This window comes from Vipera berus (assembly GCF_964194415.1).
Source record: "Vipera berus genome assembly, chromosome: Z".
NCBI lineage: Eukaryota > Metazoa > Chordata > Lepidosauria > Squamata > Viperidae > Vipera > Vipera berus.
This window is the reverse complement of record NC_138205.1, coordinates 83142996-83161759: the sequence shown is the minus strand read 5'-3', so window position 1 is coordinate 83161759 and position 18764 is coordinate 83142996. Positions and strand designations below refer to the sequence as shown.

At 35.6% G+C, this 18764-nt stretch overlaps 1 protein-coding gene across 4 annotated transcripts in view; it reads right to left on the bottom strand.

Annotated features, from left to right (window-relative positions):
* GADL1 (glutamate decarboxylase like 1) overlaps positions 1 to 18764 on the bottom strand; it is a 143385-nt gene that overhangs the window by 29479 nt on the left and 95142 nt on the right. For all 4 annotated transcript variants that reach the window (XR_014028406.1, XR_014028407.1, XR_014028408.1 and 1 more), the window contains exons 13-14: positions 9750 to 9801; positions 5786 to 5875 (exon numbers count right to left, since the gene is read on the bottom strand). Coding sequence is in view for 1 of the 4 variants with exons in the window: in XM_081343189.1 (XP_081199315.1) it covers positions 5786 to 5875; positions 9750 to 9801 (142 nt within the window). In the remaining 3 variants the exon portion in view is untranslated. The remainder of the gene's footprint in view (positions 1 to 5785; positions 5876 to 9749; positions 9802 to 18764) is intronic.

Sequence of the window (18764 nt, the reverse complement as noted above, 5' to 3'; positions counted from 1 at the left end):
ACAAGCTCAGCGTCCTAACCCGCTGAGCCACCGCGTCCCTACTACTAATTTACCAGATTATAATTTCTAATGAAATAAAAATTATCCCTGCAAGATCATGCTTATTCAGTAGTTTAAAGAGATTCACAAACATCTAACTGCACAGAACTAATTGCAAGATATATGATCTTATGAATAATGCCTGCTTAGATGTCACCTTTCTCATAATCTGCCTATTAGTTTCAAAGGTGACAATAATAAGTCATAATCACCATGCTGAGTCAGAAAAGAACCATTAAATATAAGAACTCAACACTTTAAAGGATGTAATTTATAAATATTGCATCAATAGCAAGGAAGAGTAAATTAGAATTAGTTCCTGTCAAGATTATATTCATTCATTTATTCTTTAAGTTGACAACTACAGGTAATCCTCAAGTTACAACAGTAACAGAGCAGCCCAATTTGGTCGAAATTTGAGATGATCTTTAGTGAATCACATTATGTGAACACACTCCTATCCTGATCTCCCTAATGCATATGTTAAATTATGTGTACATTAAGTGTGCATGAAGTGCATCAGGGATGCCTACCATGGGCCTCCCAAGGCCTAGCCCCCACCTCTGAAATACCCCATGCTCCACTTCCCATGTTTTGGGGTACCTCTCAATGGCTTGCTTACCTTGTGAAGATCTGCAGAGTTCAGGATGTGGGCGAACGGAAGGAGAGCAACCCTCTCTTGTTGGGCCATGTGGGGGAATTTCCAGTGGCACCTTTTTCCTTTTTCCATACTCAGTGTGCATTTTGAAACCTGAGCTGCTATAATTCTCGGTAAACGAGCTATTCCCCCTCCCTCCACATTGCCACTTTAGCTCTTAACACTGTGTTGTTTGTTCTCCGGGTGGGAGAGGCCGCTCAGGTGAATAGAAAAAAACCTTTCAGTGCACATTTTGAAATCTGACCTGCCTCTGCCAACATGGAGAACACAATATGCTACAAACATAACGCAAATAATCAGCATCTTTATTTTTAAGATAAACCTATAGTTCCCCAGAAGCTCCAAATGCATTCTTAGAGAATAGTAATGACCAGCAGTTGCAACTTATCTTTTATTATTTATTTATTTGTCATCCATCTTGTGGTTCAAAGTGGCTCTATCTAATTTTATTAGATAATTTGGTCACCAATCCAAGGAAATAAACTAAGGTAAAGGTAAAGGTAAAGGTTCCCCCGCACTTGCGTGCTAGTCGTTTCCGACTCTAGGGGCCGGTGCTCATCTCCGTTTCAAAGCCGAAGAGCCAGCGTTTGTCCGAGGACGTCTCCGTGGTCATGTGGCCGGCATGACTAGACGCCAAAGGCGCACGGAACGCTGTTACCTTCCCACCGTAGTGGTCCCTATTTTTCTACTTGCATTTTTACGTGCTTTCGAACTGCTAGGTGGGCAGAAGCTGGGACAAGTAACAGGCGCTCACTCTGTTACGCGGCACTCGGGATTCGACCCGCCAAACTGCCGACCTTCTGATCGACAAGCTCAGTGTCCTAACCCATATTATAGGGGTCTGGAAGGGGTAATAGGAATCACTATCATCATTTTGTCTTCTGCTAAATTGTCATTTGTGACTGGCAGGTCTCTCATGGTCTTTTGTGTAAAAAGCTTAACATTCCAAAGAAGCCTGCCTATTCTAGTCATTAATGCATGTCTTAAAAATTATGCACTGGGATCAGTAATGTATAATACCATAAACGTATCACCCCTACAATTACAGCAAAGCAACAATCCCTGTTTTTTTAATTTTTTTAAAAAATGTTTTCTTGATTTTTAACAATTACAATCTTTAGTGCTTAGTAAACAATGTGTTGTCTGGGTTCACATATTTAACATTAACTTCTTCAATATAAATCTGTTCAGTATTGCATAATTCAGGTTTTTTTTCCCCTGATCCTCCTTTCTTCCCCATATCTTTTCCATTTTGCCCTCATTACCCTATTATAATTTTTGCTACTGTTGATGCATAAAAAGTTAAATATAAACATCATTATATTTTACTAATGTTATACAAATAACAATATCAATTCATAAATCAATATCCTGTTTTTCATGCTCTTGTTAAAATTTGATTTCCCATCAATATTTGAAATATCTTTGTCAGTTATGATTTTCTCAATATTAATTAGATTTATATAGCGAAGAATTTTATTCATACTAGCTATTCTCTTATTTCATATATCGAAAAAAGAAAAAAATGCTATTTTAATTCTAAATCATATCTTTCATTATAAAAGTCTAATTATATTTAAGGGTTATCTGTTCTTTTAATCATATTCAAATAGATATTTAATCATATAATGCCCCTCTAATTGGTCAAATCTTCTGTTTGTTAAGTCTAACTCTTGCTTTCTTTGCCAAATAGCTTTCCAGGCCAAGGTAATTAAGTTGCCCAGGAATTTTCTTTCTATTTTTGTAAAAGTTGCTTGGAATGATGAATAAGAATGATGAAGGGTATTTGGGGGGGAGAGGAATTCACCCATTTATATTCCTTAAGCAACTCCCACTTTTTTCTTCCTCAATTTCTCTTTCCATTTTTGTCTCCCAAGTTGTGACATTTCCCCTAACAGATCTATATTGCATTTTAAAAAATCTTCCTTATCATCACATATGTTTTGCAGACCTAAGGGGTAAAGCGTCAATTCCATTTTCATTGTTATAGCTAAGTCTTGCAGTGTTTTATTTGTATGTGGTAGTTTATATTTCCCTTCTTTTATCTCTTCCGTCTCTGGGTCAATTTCCTCTGGTCCATCTTCTGATTTCTGGTTTATTTGTTCATACTTTGTAGTCATTGTCTGGGAATTTTCTAATTGTAATTTGAAGATTTGCTTATTTATATTAGCTAAATTGTTTTTAGTCTCATTATGATTTCTTTTTGTGTCCTCTTTGTGTGCGACAATTGTTTGGTGAATTAGTTGTAGCATAGAGTACATTTCCTTCTGAAAGGTGTTTATTTTTATTGAGGCATCATTCTTGAGATCCTTTATTAGCCTGTGTGGGAGCTTCAAATGGAGGTGCAAGGTAAATTTTCCTACCACTTTGAGCTGGGTGTAAAACATCCATTTTGTTTCCCCCCCCCTCCAGATAATCTGTCAAAACTTTTATGTTCTCCAAATACAAGTCTTGTCTTGTATCACCAATCTTAATAAGAGTAAAGTTTCATCTAGTTTTCTGGTCTTTATGTGTAGCCTTTATAATCCAATAGGTTCCATAATATGGGTCCAGTCCTAAAAGCAATATTTTATAGTGATCCTTTGTCTCAGGTGTCCAAGAATTGTCGGTCAGGCAATGTTGTAATCCACAAAGTTCAAAGTGTTCAAAATGTTCAACCACCTGAAAACAGTTCAAAAGTCTCTCCCAGCCAGACATAGTAAAAAGTCAAAATTTTCTTTTTCTCCCAATAGTTCTTGAGATTAAAAGTCCAAGCTCAGTAGATGTTTATAGTCCAAGAAGATCAGGGTGATAAATATACCAAAATATTTTCCTTTATTGCCAGATATTCTCCATTAAGCTAGGAGTCACCAAGCAGCCAGGAAGCTACTTGTAGTGCTATACTCGAATCCACCACTAGATGTTAATCAAAATCCATTTTCCACTCTTAAGACAAAGGGCTGATTTCTCATATTTCACCTCAATGTTTTTATTCCAAAGAGAAAATCTTAACAGTTCTCAGCTCTCAAATTTATCAAAACTGTAGCTTTATGTTATTTCGACTTCAGTATTATATATTTCTGTCCCCCATAAAAGAAATTAAAACACTGCTTCCATTCCTCTGGAAGGGTGGGGTTACAATCTCCTTCCTTCTCACAATTCGGAGGTTTTTAGCTTCTTGGGAGTCTTTCCCAGGAAATTCAGTTGTAGAATAGTAAAGAAAGGATCAATATTCTCACCCAGTTCCAAACATGCTGTTTATGATCTGCTAATTGGTGCTTTTCTTCTTCAGTTGTCAGTTGCTAATGGCTGGCAACAAGTTTTTCCCTTGCCAGTTTGGAGGGCTTTCCTCAGATCAAACGGAAAGACCACCATGTCTCCGTGGTTGACGAGGCATCCCTCCTCCTTCATCACCTCTTCGGGGTGACTTTATGCCCTTTTAGGGCCCCCAGCAGGGCAAAATCAGATGCAGAAGGCAGAGCCCTGCCTTCCTGCATCCGTACCACCACAACACAAACCAGAAGTCACAACAATCCCTGTTTTAATTTGGTATATCAGTAATTCTCCCCTGGATACACATTTCTATTTGAATAATTCCAGTTTTTAAGAAAAGAATAGTAAGAAAATTCAGTCTGGGTACATAAGTTTCAGCTACCAAATTCTCTTCCACATTCCAGAAATGCCACATATACTGTACAAGAAAATATCAGTACAAATCAACATTGCAGTATTGGTATTTTCAAGGCTTCTTTCCACATGGTATCACACAATCTGGTATTAGCCTACTATTACAAACTTAACAGAACTTTTCATTATTGTGTTGGAAAGAAGAGAAAAAGCTACAGGAACACCACCTATTTACTTCATATTTGAATGCAGACCAATTTATTATTGTATTTCCTGACAGAATAATTAATCAGTGAGACAACTTGCCTCCAGAAGTTGTGGGTCCTCCAATAGTGGAGGTTTTAAGAAGAGATTGGACAACCATTCGTTTGAAGTAGTATAGTTTTTTTTTACTTGAGCAGGGGAGTTGGACTAGAAGATCTTCAAAGTCCTTTCCAATTCTGTTATTTTGTTATTTGTAAATCAATCAATTATAATTCAAAATCTGCAGTTCCCTGAATTTTGGTATGGCATTTGCCAAGCATAAAATAGTACATCATAAATGCATTTGTATGAAAATACATACATTATGAAAACAATGTACAAAATATACTGTATGAAGGAACATTGCATGTACTTTTGCCTGTATGCAGGTTTTGCTAACAACATTTTAGCACATTTAAGAAAAAAGTGTAACAAAATATGCATATGAACGTAAGTTTCTTTTAAAAAATATATATTTGTAAAAATATCGCTAGCTTATTTTTTTGTAATCTTAACATTAGGTTGTGTGATGTTCCTAAAGTTAATCCAATTTGATTGCCTAATATTTCAAATATTAAATATCTATACAAAGGAGAAGAGTTAAGACTTCCCTGGGCAGCACAAACTACTTTTCATTCTCTATATTGTAGACAAGTTGTTTGACATCAGAAATTATTCCTAAACCTTTTCCTAGACATAATATCTACTAATAATGCTAAATGAATCCAAAGGACAATGTTAAATGTCTAAAACAGGTGATGAATGCTCTGTCTAGACAATGGATGCAGACAATGTTGTTCATCTTGCCTTGGCTTTGATAGCAAGTGGGAAAAAATGCATAATGTCTGCATCCATTACATGAAGAAAGAAATTTAATTGGCCTTACCTAAACTGTGATTACGGTAAAGTTTAAAAAAATGTATAAATTCTTATCTATAGTTCAAATTAAAACCCAGATGGTCTTAATTCTGTGAATATTTTAAAAACCAGAGCTTAATTTTATCACAAACCATAAAAGGAACATAAATCTCTAAAACAATCCACGTTTCCAACATCTTCTCTAACAAGTTTCTCTTCTATGTCTTAAAGAAAGGGGTACAAGGCAGAAATTCACCAGACACAGTTGTATTAGTATACTAGTACAAAACATTGATGGAAATGTCATTTGCTATGTATCTGTTAAAAAAACAACCAGGAATCTGGTTATTGAAAAGACATTTCTTATAGTATAGTACTCACACGACTGAGCTTTTCCCAGAATTCTGGTTCTTTCTCCATCTTTCTTAGGCTAGGTGGAATATACCAGAAGCAAATATTTGCATATTCTGGCTGAAAAGGTAAGGAAAAATAATCTTCACAACATAAAAAGAGCATTGACCAACTACTAAATGAATACAAATGTAACAGTCCAAATGGGTAGACAGCAAATCTTACCCCAATTCACAAACACACAAGTACACACACAATGTGTTGGTATCAAACCCATCAATCTACTTCAACATTTCTACATAAAATGATGATGGTTTGTATAATTAACCATTTCATAATTCCTGAGTAAAGTTTATATCTGTTAAATTTGTATCTTGCATTTTCAACATAAACATAGTTCTGTTCCATTATATGATGACTTACTTTAAGAAATTACAAGTAAATATAATGATGCAAGCTGGGAAGAAAAAAATATCTCCAAAACAATTTTGATACTGTTTGTTTGGGTTATACAGTATCTTCAACATCTGCATTAACTGAGTTACCTTCAGGTCTTTGGCAAACCTAATACATTGTGATTTATTGCATCTTAATTTATTACAGTTTGCAAAATGATCACTGAAAGATGATACCATCTCCTCTTTGGTTTTATTTCATAATCTTTGCTAACGTGGAAAGATATGACAAAGTTAGAGAAAACTTCATACAATCAAGAGAAGTTTCGGGATGAATGACAAGGTAAAATGGGTATCATGGAGACTCTGAAGTATTGGTTATCCATAAGATCATCTGTCCACCTCATTTAATTTTTTAAAGAGCTTTATTTAAAATAAAAAACAATTTGACATGCTGAAAAAATAAAATAAAATACCACCCTTAGGATTAGCTTTACTTCCAATGAAGTTCCCTATAAGTACTTGTAGAATATTAAAAAAGACATGAGGTGGGGTTGTAAACAGCCTGATTTTCTACTAATGAAGGAGAATATTTGTAACTCCGAGTTGAACTGAGGAATCCAGCACCAAGGACTTCTCAGCTTGATATTGTGGTTCAGGTATGTATCTAGAAAGTCCAGAATAAAAAGTTGTAGTAAGAGACTAAGATTGCAGGAATGTCAGAGTGTGCACCGTCTTATTGCACTGAGATAACCCAGAAGTAAGTACAGTAAGCAGTGGTCTATATTAAATGGTGGTTTATCTTACACTATCTACAACAGGCATGTCAAACTGATGGCCCACAGGCCAGATGCATCATACTGAAACCGCGCCCACCCCATTGCCGGCAATGGGGAAAAAGTCACGATACATTGCGCAATGTCACGTGACGTCACGAGTTTGACATGCCTGATCTACAATATCATACAACAGGAACAATATACATATACATGTTAATACAGCAGGCTCCAACACACACAGCAGGTACAGTAGGAAACAGAAGAGAGAGCACACATCTGCAGAGCCTTCCCTTTTATACAAAGCTCTTAAAGAGACACAGACCCAACTGGCTCTTAAAGGGACATAGACCCTGCTGTGTCATTCCCATCATTACATCATACATCTTACATCAGCTGGTTAGCTTCTAAGTGATTACCTTGACAGTATGTATGTAAGATGTACGTACATATGTAGTTACAAATCTATGTGTATATGTCATTAGGGCAAGAAGGATCAATTTTAATTTCTTACCACCTAGTAAATGACTATGTTTTGAGGAGCAACATAGCCACTTTATGAACGTGCAAGATTCCCATGGCAACTATTTGGTGTGAATATCGATTATGTAATTTCCATTCCATTCCATTCCAAGTTCTGATCTTGAAAATGACTGGCTGTTATCTTTAAACAGAAGTATTAAATTGATCCTCTAATTCTCTCCTAAGTATCTAGACTACAGACCACATTATTATTCCTTCAACATACCAGTTACTATGCCACACGTCCTGATCCTGCTACCACTAATCTATCCTTGAATGAGTGAACTCTGGACAATCAATTCTCTGTTAATTTCTGCTTATTCTGTGAGGTTTGCTCATTCATGGTGTTTTTTTTTACATCAAAGGGGCCTTTTGTTTCCTTTTTTGTCTAGAAGTACTGCTTTTAAATTAAAACAAGAAGTCCAATAAAATCCTGGTATTAACTACCAGAATCTTCAATCCAATTTTGCCTTATGTAGATTGATGCAATTGTTTTCCTTTACTTTTCCTCTGGATGCTAGGTAATTTTCGCTTATTTTTTAACAACCTACGTGTAAGTGTCTATACTGCCCGGTTTTCTGTTATGTATTTCTAACTTCTTATTGTTTTAAATGTGTTATGTATGTACACACTTTGAGAGGAAGCAACTAAATTTCATTTTTAACGTGTGCCATTATGCCCACAGGGAAAAAAAATAACAATAAAGGTTATCTATAATTCAGAATTGTATCCAATCCCTGATCTGATTTAAAATAGCAAAATATTATTCTGCATGAGACTGGAAAGCCTTCCACATTTATTTTTTATTTCTGCAAGTTAAGTTTTGAAGTCTAAAGATGGAGTTCTGACAACCCACGCATTTTAACTCCTTTTTGCTGATCTTGCAAGAAGTAGAGTTTTAGGAAAGTTTATTAAGAATGGCTCTTGGCATCTTTTGGATATTTGGGGGCTATTGTAGACCAGCTTCACTTAATGCAGAGGACATCAGATAGGTCAGAATATAACTCTTATCATCCATAACCAGCAGGGCTAAACGCCATGATGAAAGTTGAAATTGTGAATAGTCAGAGGTCAAATAATGATCCCATTGCTGACAACTATTTTTTTATAGCCTCATTTGATTTAGGAAGATAACACTTATGCTACAGTAGTTGTTTTTTCCATTGCTACACTACAAGGAAATTGCAATTTTATATTTCTGCTTGGTATAAATATATATAGATGTTAAATTTTCAGGAATAATGCGACAGGATTAGAGATCTGGTTTCATAATATCATAATCTAATTCTTTGATGCTCTGTAAATAAACCACACTTCCTTTCTTTTGGCATTGTTCTGAAATGATATTTTTGGGTTTGAACAGAACCCAGTTCTAGCTTACCAATTGTAGACAACTAAGATCTGTTGTTAATGACAGCAAATTTAATATCAATAAAACAGATTGCAGAATTAGTCCTTTTTGGCATAGAAATGTGCTAAGGAATAGCATGAAGACGTTCATATATTCTATTTCAATTAAAAGAGGTTTAGAAATACTTAAGTAACATGTTTGAGAACAGCTGTAGCTGCTATAATCAGTTTAAGAGAACTGTGATATATAGTAGAGCTTAATATAAAAAGATTATGTTATTATTATGTGTCTCAGAGAAGAACTATCAGGATTGCATTCCTGTTTTTTTAAATATCCCATTACTCACTCTTCACATTATAACAGCCTTTCCAATCTGATCCCAGATGAGTTGGAAATCAATTCTGATCAATCTCAAGTCAGTGGTAGAATGGATGGTATATCAGTTTTGGAAAGATTAGATTGGGAACTATGGGACTCATGTCAATTTAATAATCCCGACAGAGTTTGTCTTACAAATAACTGGAACATGACACTTTAGGCTCCTTAACAGATGACAATTTAGAGTAGTGTGAAATTCATAATGAATTCACAGCAGTCATTAGCTTCTAAAATACTCAGTTTAGCAAAAGAACATCTAAAGCTTTACATATGTTTTATCTTTTCCTATGCATACTAAAATTTATTTCCAAATACTCTAATGAGTAATGTTTTATTTTAAGAAATAATAAGGAAAACATCCCTATGTAAAATACCTCATTTTGTTTCAATCCAATTGTGTCTACTTTGTTTCAGTTTAATAACATGGCAAGTAATTATTTATCATCTAAATTAGGCATGGCATGCAATCAAGGCGATGGTCTAAAATACTGCCTACACTTCATACTTTTAGCGTTTCTTATATCATTAGTTCCAAAATGGTGGCACAAATTGCTAAATTGCATTTAGCCTACCTCCAGAAGCAACTGAAATCCTTCTCTCTTCTTAATTTCATCCACTAAGTATCTGAAAAACAGAACAATAATGTCTGGAGTTAATTTAATAATGTACAGATAGATGCAGATGTTCACATTTCAGGTGATGCATGTATATTTAGATGCATGTATAACTTCTTTCAGTCTGAGAAACAATACTCCAAATGTAGATAAGGTTAAGTTTAGGTAGATGGGGTCATTGTTTATTTTATATATTTGTCCCTATATATTTTAAAATTAAATTTATATATTGCCCATTTTCCTGAAAAGGCAACATCATAAAAAGATGAATTGAAAAACAGTTCTTTTTTTAAAAAAAAAATTATGCAACACCATCACCCCCAGGAACCAAGTGATGGATGCTACAGGGATCAGATCTTCTTACACTGTCAGTCACTTTCAGCAGTGAGTACCGTCCTTATGGTTTCAAGACAACTGAAAAAGCCAGGTTTTATACCCTTTAGGAAGGCCAACAGGGTGGGAGCAGTTCTCAGTTCTGGTGGTAGATTGTTTCACAGGGTCAGGGCCATACAGGAAAAGGCTCTTCTTGATTTCTGTTTTTTGCACCTTAGCGCGCAGCTGCAGGATTATGGAATTTTGCACCTCACAGCTGATTTCACCCTGCCAGGGGACCCTGGATCTGAAGTCATCCCAGAGAGACGACAAAGAAAAAGGGGTGCCCTGATGATTATGGAACAATGCCAGTCAATCCGTTTGATCTGGGGGAAGCCCTCTAACCCGACAGGAGAAAGGCTAGCTTCACACGAGCCCAAGTTACTTGCAGCTGAAGTCCAAGAGCACGAACCAGAACAACGGTGAACAGCGTGCTTGGAACTGGTGAGAGTATCGATCTTCTCTCCTCTACTCTGTAACTCCTTGGGAAAGATCCCCAAAAAGAAAACCTCCAAAAGTGAAGGGAGGGGACTACATCCCCATTCCCTCATAGAAGGAAGTGGTGAATTAACCTTTAAGGGGAAAATATATTGAAATCAAAGTTAAAATACTATAGTCTGGATAAATCTAGAAATTTAAAATTAACTGCTAAGATTATAGTTTTGATAAACTATAAAAAAATAATAAATAATATTTTTGTCTGACACCTAGTGGAGAACTAGAGCATAGAACATTAGCAACATTGACTCAGAAATTGGCAAGATGCCCAGAAACAAAGAATAATCTGTTCCCTTGAACTTTAATAACTCTCAGAAGACAGCTGGGTGGGAACAAAGAAAGAATAGATACTGGGCCAGCCATAAGGTCTGAAGGAAAAGAAATACTCTGATTGTTGTCTAAACTCAAGAATTGTTTACAGAAAAAGAAAAACTTTGGGCTAATCTTTTAGGGGGGAATTTACAGGAAGGCCTCAAGGTTACTAAATATATTGAACTGCAATTTTGACTGATTGACAATTGACCCCTGAATAAAAGAACTGTTATAAAATACTGATTTTACTGATGCCTTGACAATGGGAAATACAGTGGATTATAAAAACTATACATAAAGAACTATACATAATCGGGCTGTTTGGATTTTGAGTTTGGCTGGTTTGATAAAGCTAATTATAGAGACTATGGCACTGATGAAGGACTACTTGAAAGGGGGAGACAACATGGATATTGCATACTTATCAAAAAATAACAGAAAACCATATTTAATATTTACTCCTGAAGACCTAGCCTGGAATATCAAAGACCTCCAGAAGCAGCATTTCAAGACAAGACAAATACTTTCCAGGAGGAAATGTATGTATTGCTATGACAGATACACATGACAATAGCTTTAAATCATGAGGGGAACAAAAACTACTTTGATGACATAAATGAGCACATCTTTAATCTAAACCACAATAAAAAAACTTAGAAAATGATGGTAAAGAATGAACAAAGAAATCAGATAACAGAACATAAACTAGAAGAAAATGACTTAATCAGGAAAGCTACAAATGGAGAGAATTATAATTCAACACAAACAGGGGAAAAACTAAAAGACTTGGACATAATAATAAAAATAGAAAAGATACTTTATTCAACAGAACATAAAAAAAACCCTGAGGATAAGAAAGAAGACTTAACAAAATAGAACTGCCAGGAGAACCATTAGAGGTTGAGAGACAAAAAGCATATATTTTACACAGTCTATCTTCTCCACTCCCAACAATACTTACAAAAATACAAGAACTTCCTGGCAAGCGGAATATATCAATTTGGAAATCTACTTGGCAAAAGAAGGCCAGAGACAGATTCAAGAGATTTGACTCACCCTACTAGATGGAGTATTACATGAACAAACACTTGTTTGAATATGGTTAAAAGAACAGATAACTTTGGATATAAAGGGGCCTTACAGTAAGAGGAATCAGAGATATAAGTAATATAGTATTTTTATAATATATAAAATGTAAAAATATTGAGATGATGTATGTGAATAAAAAGTTTGAAATTTTAAGATAAATTAAGTTGAAGAGAATTAGGACTAAGGAATGACTGAAATACTGAGGGGAAATTAAGCTTAAATAAGAACTTCAAAAATAGGATATATAGTGATTTAACAAATTAACTTTTACAAATATAAGTGAAATATAAACTGATCAGAAAACATGTTATAGGTAGATGTCGTAAGATAGACAAGCAGTATAGTATTTTTATAACACATGAAATATGAAAAAATTGGGATGGTGTATCTAAATAGAAAATCTAGCTATTTAGATGATTAATATTGAGAAAATTATGACTGATAAGAATTGTTTGAATATTAATGAGAAATTAAGCTTAAATAATTATGAAAATAGGATATATGGTGAACTAGTAAGATGATTTATATAAAAGCAACACAAGATGATAAGAAAGAAATTCATACATGGATGTTATTATTATATGAAAAAACATTTATATTTAACCATTTATGGATTGAAAATATTAAGAATTATATTTCTTTAAGATTGAAGAAGGAGAATACTATTAGAAGAAGGGAAGATCAAAGAAATATACTATTAATTAATATACTAATTATGAAAGTACAAAAATTAATTATTATTGACTGTTAATTACTGATTTTTTTCAAAATATATGAACCAAGATAACATGCTGTACACTAGGCACTAAAGATTGTTATTGTAAAAATTAATAAAACATTTCTTTTAAAAAAAGAAGGCTCTTCTTCTTGAACACTCTCACAAAATTCCTTAGCATGTTGATCCCCAACCTTTCCAGCTTGGGGGTGGGGAGAGAGAATGGTTTTGTGCGAGTGGCAGACAAATGTACAAGCAAGTGCTGTTAACACAAATGGAGCTGCACAAGTGCTTGCCCGCCACTTGAGCGGCCCAGTTTCGAACAGGCTGCGGCCAGGGGTTGGAGATCCCTGTCGTAGCAGATGGAATCCACAGGCCTCTTACACTAGCATGAGTGACTGTCAGTTTAGTGTCCTCTGAAAATCTGATGAGTTCCCCTTCAATTCCCTCATCTAAGTCATTTATAAAGATATTGAAGAGTACTGGGCCTAAGACAGAGCTTTTTGGTACCCCACTGCTTACTTCTCTCCATGTGGATGTAGTGCCATTGAGGACTACTCACTGAGTACGGTTTGTCAGCCAGCTACAGATCCATCTGGGGGTGATGTTGTCTGTTCCACCTTTTTCTAGCTTACCAAGGAGTAGGTTGTGGTCTAATTTATCAAATGCCTTACTGAAATCTATGTATACTACATGCACAGCATTTAGCTGGTTTATTAGTTTAGTCATTTTATCAAAAAATGAAATAAGATTGGTTTGGCATGATCTTTTTTTAACAAACCCGTGATGACTACTGGTTATGACTTTGTTAGCTTCTAGTTGTTCGCAGATCTGTTTTTTGATTATCTTTTTTCTAGGATCTTCCCAGGTATTGATGTTAAACTGATTGGTCTGTAGTTTCCTGGATCTGTTTTTTCCCCTTTCTTATAGATGGGAACCACATCAGCCCATTTCCAATCCTCAGGTACTTCCCCAGTGCTCCAGGATTTATGAAATATGTTGTATAATGGTTCTGAGACAACATCTGCCAGCTCTTTCAGAACTCTGGAATGTAATCTGTCGGGTCCCAGTGATTTATATTCGTCAAACTCTCTTAACATTTTCTTGCTTATTTTAATTTTTGTTTCTAGTATGTATTTTGCAGTGATTTCTTTTGGTATGTTGGGCTATAGTTTCTTTTTGTGTAAAGACTGATGCAAAGTATGAGTTAAGCAGCTCTGCTTTCTCCCTGTTGTTATTTCCTTGCCATCTTCTCTCTTTAGTGGGCCTACAGCTTCCTTGACTTTTTTTCTTGTTAACATGTGGATGTTGTTAATATGTGTTGTTAATAGCTGGAGCAGTTGCTCTTGTGGTGCAGAGACAATAATTTGGTTCTCAACACAACTAAGACCAAGAAGGTTATACTAGATTACAGGAGGAATAGATCAGACATTCAGCCCCTGATCATCACAGAGACTGTGTGGAGTAGGTAGCAAGCTTTAGGTTTCTAGGTGTTACCATAAAGGAGAATCTGACCTGGAGTGCTGATGTTATAGCATTGGTTATGAAAGCCCAGCAGAGATTATATCTCTTGAGTCTTCTCAGGAAACAACTAAATGAAAAACTGGCGGTGAGCTTCTACCATGCTCCCTAAACCCACCCCACCTCCGGACAAACTGTACAGTTCCTGTTGTCTTAGGAAAACTCAAAATATTCTTACTCATCTCATCTGAGACATTCTTTTTTGGAACTATTGCCGTCTGGCAGACGGTACAGGATAATAAAAACAAAGACATAGGCTGAAAAATAATTTTTACCCCAGAGCTGTAACCATATTAAATACCACAGTATAGTGCAACATTGAAGTGCAATATTAGGGCAGCACAATGGTGAACAGAATGTGAAGAATGTGTGTATGTAATATGTGTTCTTATTTGTGATTTTTATTTGTGTGAAGTGTACATTATGAACAGCACTTAATTTTGTTGTGAGTTACACAATGACAATAAAGAATTCTATTCTATTCTATTCTATTCTATTCTATTCTATTCTATTCTATTCTATTCTATTCTATTCTATTCTATTCTATTCTATTCTATTCTATTCTATTCTATTCTATTCTATTCTATTCCCCCAGAACTGTATGCATTGCTCCATTCTGCAATAGCATTAAGCAGCATTACATTTTATTTATTTATTTATTTATTGCATTTATATACCGCCCTTTCCCTGAGGACTCAGGGCGGTTTACAGGGAGTTAAAAATCAACCATACAAAAGTTAAAAAACCAATTTAAAAAAGATTAAACCAACCCTGTACAATTAAAACCCCAATTAAAATAAATTTCTCCTCAGCCTGGGCCCGAGAGCTCTTCAGGCCCCGGCGGAATGATCGGAGGTCGGGGGCAGTCCTCAGCTCCACTGGCAGCTGGTTCCAGAGGGCAGGCGCCCCCACTGAGAAGGCCCTATCCCTGGGTGTCACCCGCCGGCAATCTCTTACCGGTGGGACCCTGAGCAGACCCTCCCTGTGGGAGCGCACTGGGCGAAGGGCATTTGATGCCGGCAGCAGGTGTTCCCTCAAATTTTGTATTTTTTTAAAGACTAGTAACATTTCAAGAAAGTGTATCTAGGCTTTTTTAATTGCAGAGTCTTTTCAATGGAATGGCATGGTGATAAATATACACCTGCAACTATTTGTTTTTTAGCTATTCTAATCATATAAAGCGGGACGCGGTGGCTCAGTGTGTTAGGACGCTGAGCTTGTCGATCAGAAGGTCGGCAGGTTGGCGGGTCAAATCCCGAGTGCCGCGTAACAGAGTGAGCGCCTGTTACTCGTCCCAGCTTCTGCCAACCTAGCAGTTCGAAAGCATGTAAAAATGCAAGTAGAAAAATAGGGACCACTACGGTGGGAAGGTAACAGCATTCCGTGCGCCTTTGGCGTCTAGTCATGCCGGCCACATGACCACGGAGATGTCCTCGGACAAGTGCTGGCTCTTCGGCTTTGAAACGGAGATGAGCACCGGCCCCTAGAGTCGGAAACGACTAGCACGCATGTGCGGGGGAACCTTTACCTTTACCTTTAATCATATAAACCTTCAATTTTTTTTCAAATTAATTGAAGCAGCAAATATGCATTTAAGATACAAGTACACACACATTGCAGCAAGTGAATTAAAAGTGCCAAGTTTCTCACAGATATTGATATAAATCTCTAACCTCTTGACTTTTAACCCCTAATTCAGGAATTTGTTTACTCAGTATAAAGTTTATTGACAAACTTTAGTAAAATTTAGTAAGTCCTTGATGGACTTCCAAGTGAGGTTCAATAGTGAACTCAAGGTTTCTGAAAGAGCAAAGACAGCACTGCAGCAGAGATTAGCGGCCAGGCTACAAATTCTGATGAGTAGAGTCTCTCTAGACAAGGAGAGGTGGTGAGATCACCCACCTTACTCTGGAGACCGCAGAAATCATGATTTGTATAACCAATATCGAGCAGCTGGAAGCTGAGGGATTTCAATTGTGCTCACAAATGCAAGCGGGTTGGACTAGATGACCTCCAAGATCCTTTCCAACATTATTATTATTATTATTATTATTATTATTATTATTATTATTATTATTATTATTGTTGTTGTTGTTGTTGTTGTTGTTGTTGTTGTTGTTGTTGTTGTTGTTGTTGTTGTTATTATTATGAAGTCCTGCAAAAACACCTCACTTTATCCATCACTAATGGATATAATCAATTTAAAGTTAAATAATTCTCCAGCCAGAAATATTAACCAAAAGAAATGAGGCACAGAAGCAATTCTGCAGCAGTACATGCCCTCCACAATGAAGCTCCCCCCCTCCCTGAAATCCAACAGGCTTCCTACTTTACTTTTGTTTATAAAGGCCTTGAAGACCTGGCTCTTACCCAGGCCTTTGGCAAGAGAGAATGATGACCCGGGCCAGTTTGTCATTCCTGACATCGTTTATTTTTCACTTGTTATCATATGGATTTTTCAGTTATTTCAGTTGTTGGGAAGCTACATAGAATTATTAAGCAGCAAAATAAATTAGTTTTAGAATTGCAAGCCGCTTAAAGTTACTAAGTCAGTGAATGAGATTGGCAGTTATAGATATTGAATGAATAAACGAATTCCAAAATCAAATTGAAGCTAAAAGTTGAAAAAGAAAGTAAGGTCTTGCTTCACAGAAATGATATTCTATTACTCTTGAATACTGTTTGAATTAGGACTAAATAGATAATGTATTGCTTAAGACAGTCAGTTAGATGGATCAGAGTTTCACTCAAATCTATTTGCCACTGCAAGCATGTAGAATTTAATCCCAGGAATCTGATCTTAGATTTTAAAAATGTACATATGACAAAACATTTTTGGAGAAATGCTCAGAAAATAAATTCACAACATTTAATAGATTTCTAAAAATACTGGTTTAAATATTTCCATCATAACTTATACAACAATCTGGCATTTTCATAATGTTTTGCAAAGATTGTCCAGGGTTTCATTAAAGAGAAGAACAAAGAAATTATTTACACTGGATCAAGGGCAATTGCCAAGATGCTTGCTTTTAATGAGCAAGTGTATGTGACTTCTCCCTCTTCAGTGCATATCCATGCAACCAGATTGCCATGGTGCTCTGTTGCTACCAGCATTAATGCTATCTAAATGAATGCAGTAATAATTAAAAGTTCTGTCTTGATTTATATTCATCAACATATTCCTGGGATTATGCTTTTTAAAGGTCAGAATATTTTATACGCATTGTATTCCACTCACTTCAAAAAACTCCAAAAGACATTTGTTAAAGTATCTTTTTAAAGACAAAAAGAAATTATGAAAGGTACTGCTTTACCCCAGGGTACCAAAATTGCACGGCAGCAGGGCTGTAACAGAGGCAAACATTGCTTCAGAACATATTACTTTGGCACAGATGACTATAGAAGTTTGGCACAATATCTATAAAGCGCACAAATATTTCCTATGGGATTAGCTGAGCACTCTATTGCAATCATCTTAAAATACTATGTATCCCTGCAAGGAAAACTTCTATGCCAGTCTCCAATCTTCTGTAGAATTTGAAGACATGGATATTCTCCAGAAAGCAAGGAAAAAAATAAACGGTAAATACATATAACAGCTAATTCAAAAATCAAAACATATTGCTGTCCAAATAAAAACATCTGCCAGCCTGGCAACTAGCAAAGGAGAAAATCTTTCCCTTGATTTTTTTTTTAAGGTCCATGGGCTACCTCCAAAATGAAGAAAATTGTATTCAGGGACTCTAAAATATTATATCTGCAGCATCGCAGTAAAGTTTACTGTAACATAATCAGAAATAGCTGACCACAGCTTTTAACAAAGCACGCTTTTTACCCAGAGAAAAAGATAGCTGGTACCTTATGCTAAAGCCAGTAAAGATGCTACTGTGCTGAATATCACCCTAGCAATGATCAAATAAGAGCAATTTTCTTTCTGGCAAGACTAAAGTCTCCTTCACTTAGCTATGTCATTGCCTAAGATATGACGATCAAACGGAAGCACTGATTCCCAGATTATTACTTTGTGTATTTTTAGCAAGTAAACTTGGAAATAAGACTTTGATGAAGAACTATTTTTAACCTATAGGAAGAATCACCTGCAAAATCTGAATATACCCTGATTTAACAAAATATAATGCAACTACACTATTAATTACCTAAGAAGTCTAAAGAACATTCAACTACTAAAATTATACCTGGACTGGTTTTCAACACATTTTTTTTCAGATAAATGTTCTTGTATTAGAGCTAATGGTGAAACTAGCCCAGCTTTATCTACAATGGAGGCATATTTTTTTAAAAAAATCTATATTTTAATATTACTCTAAGGCTATGTAGATATCGAAGTAGTGAACAATGAAATTTTTGAGCCACATAGCCCTAATTATTTTTACTGTCATAAAAGGATGGATTTGTCAAAATCTAAAATGCCGTCAGTAAAACAATCTGGAAACTATGTTCTC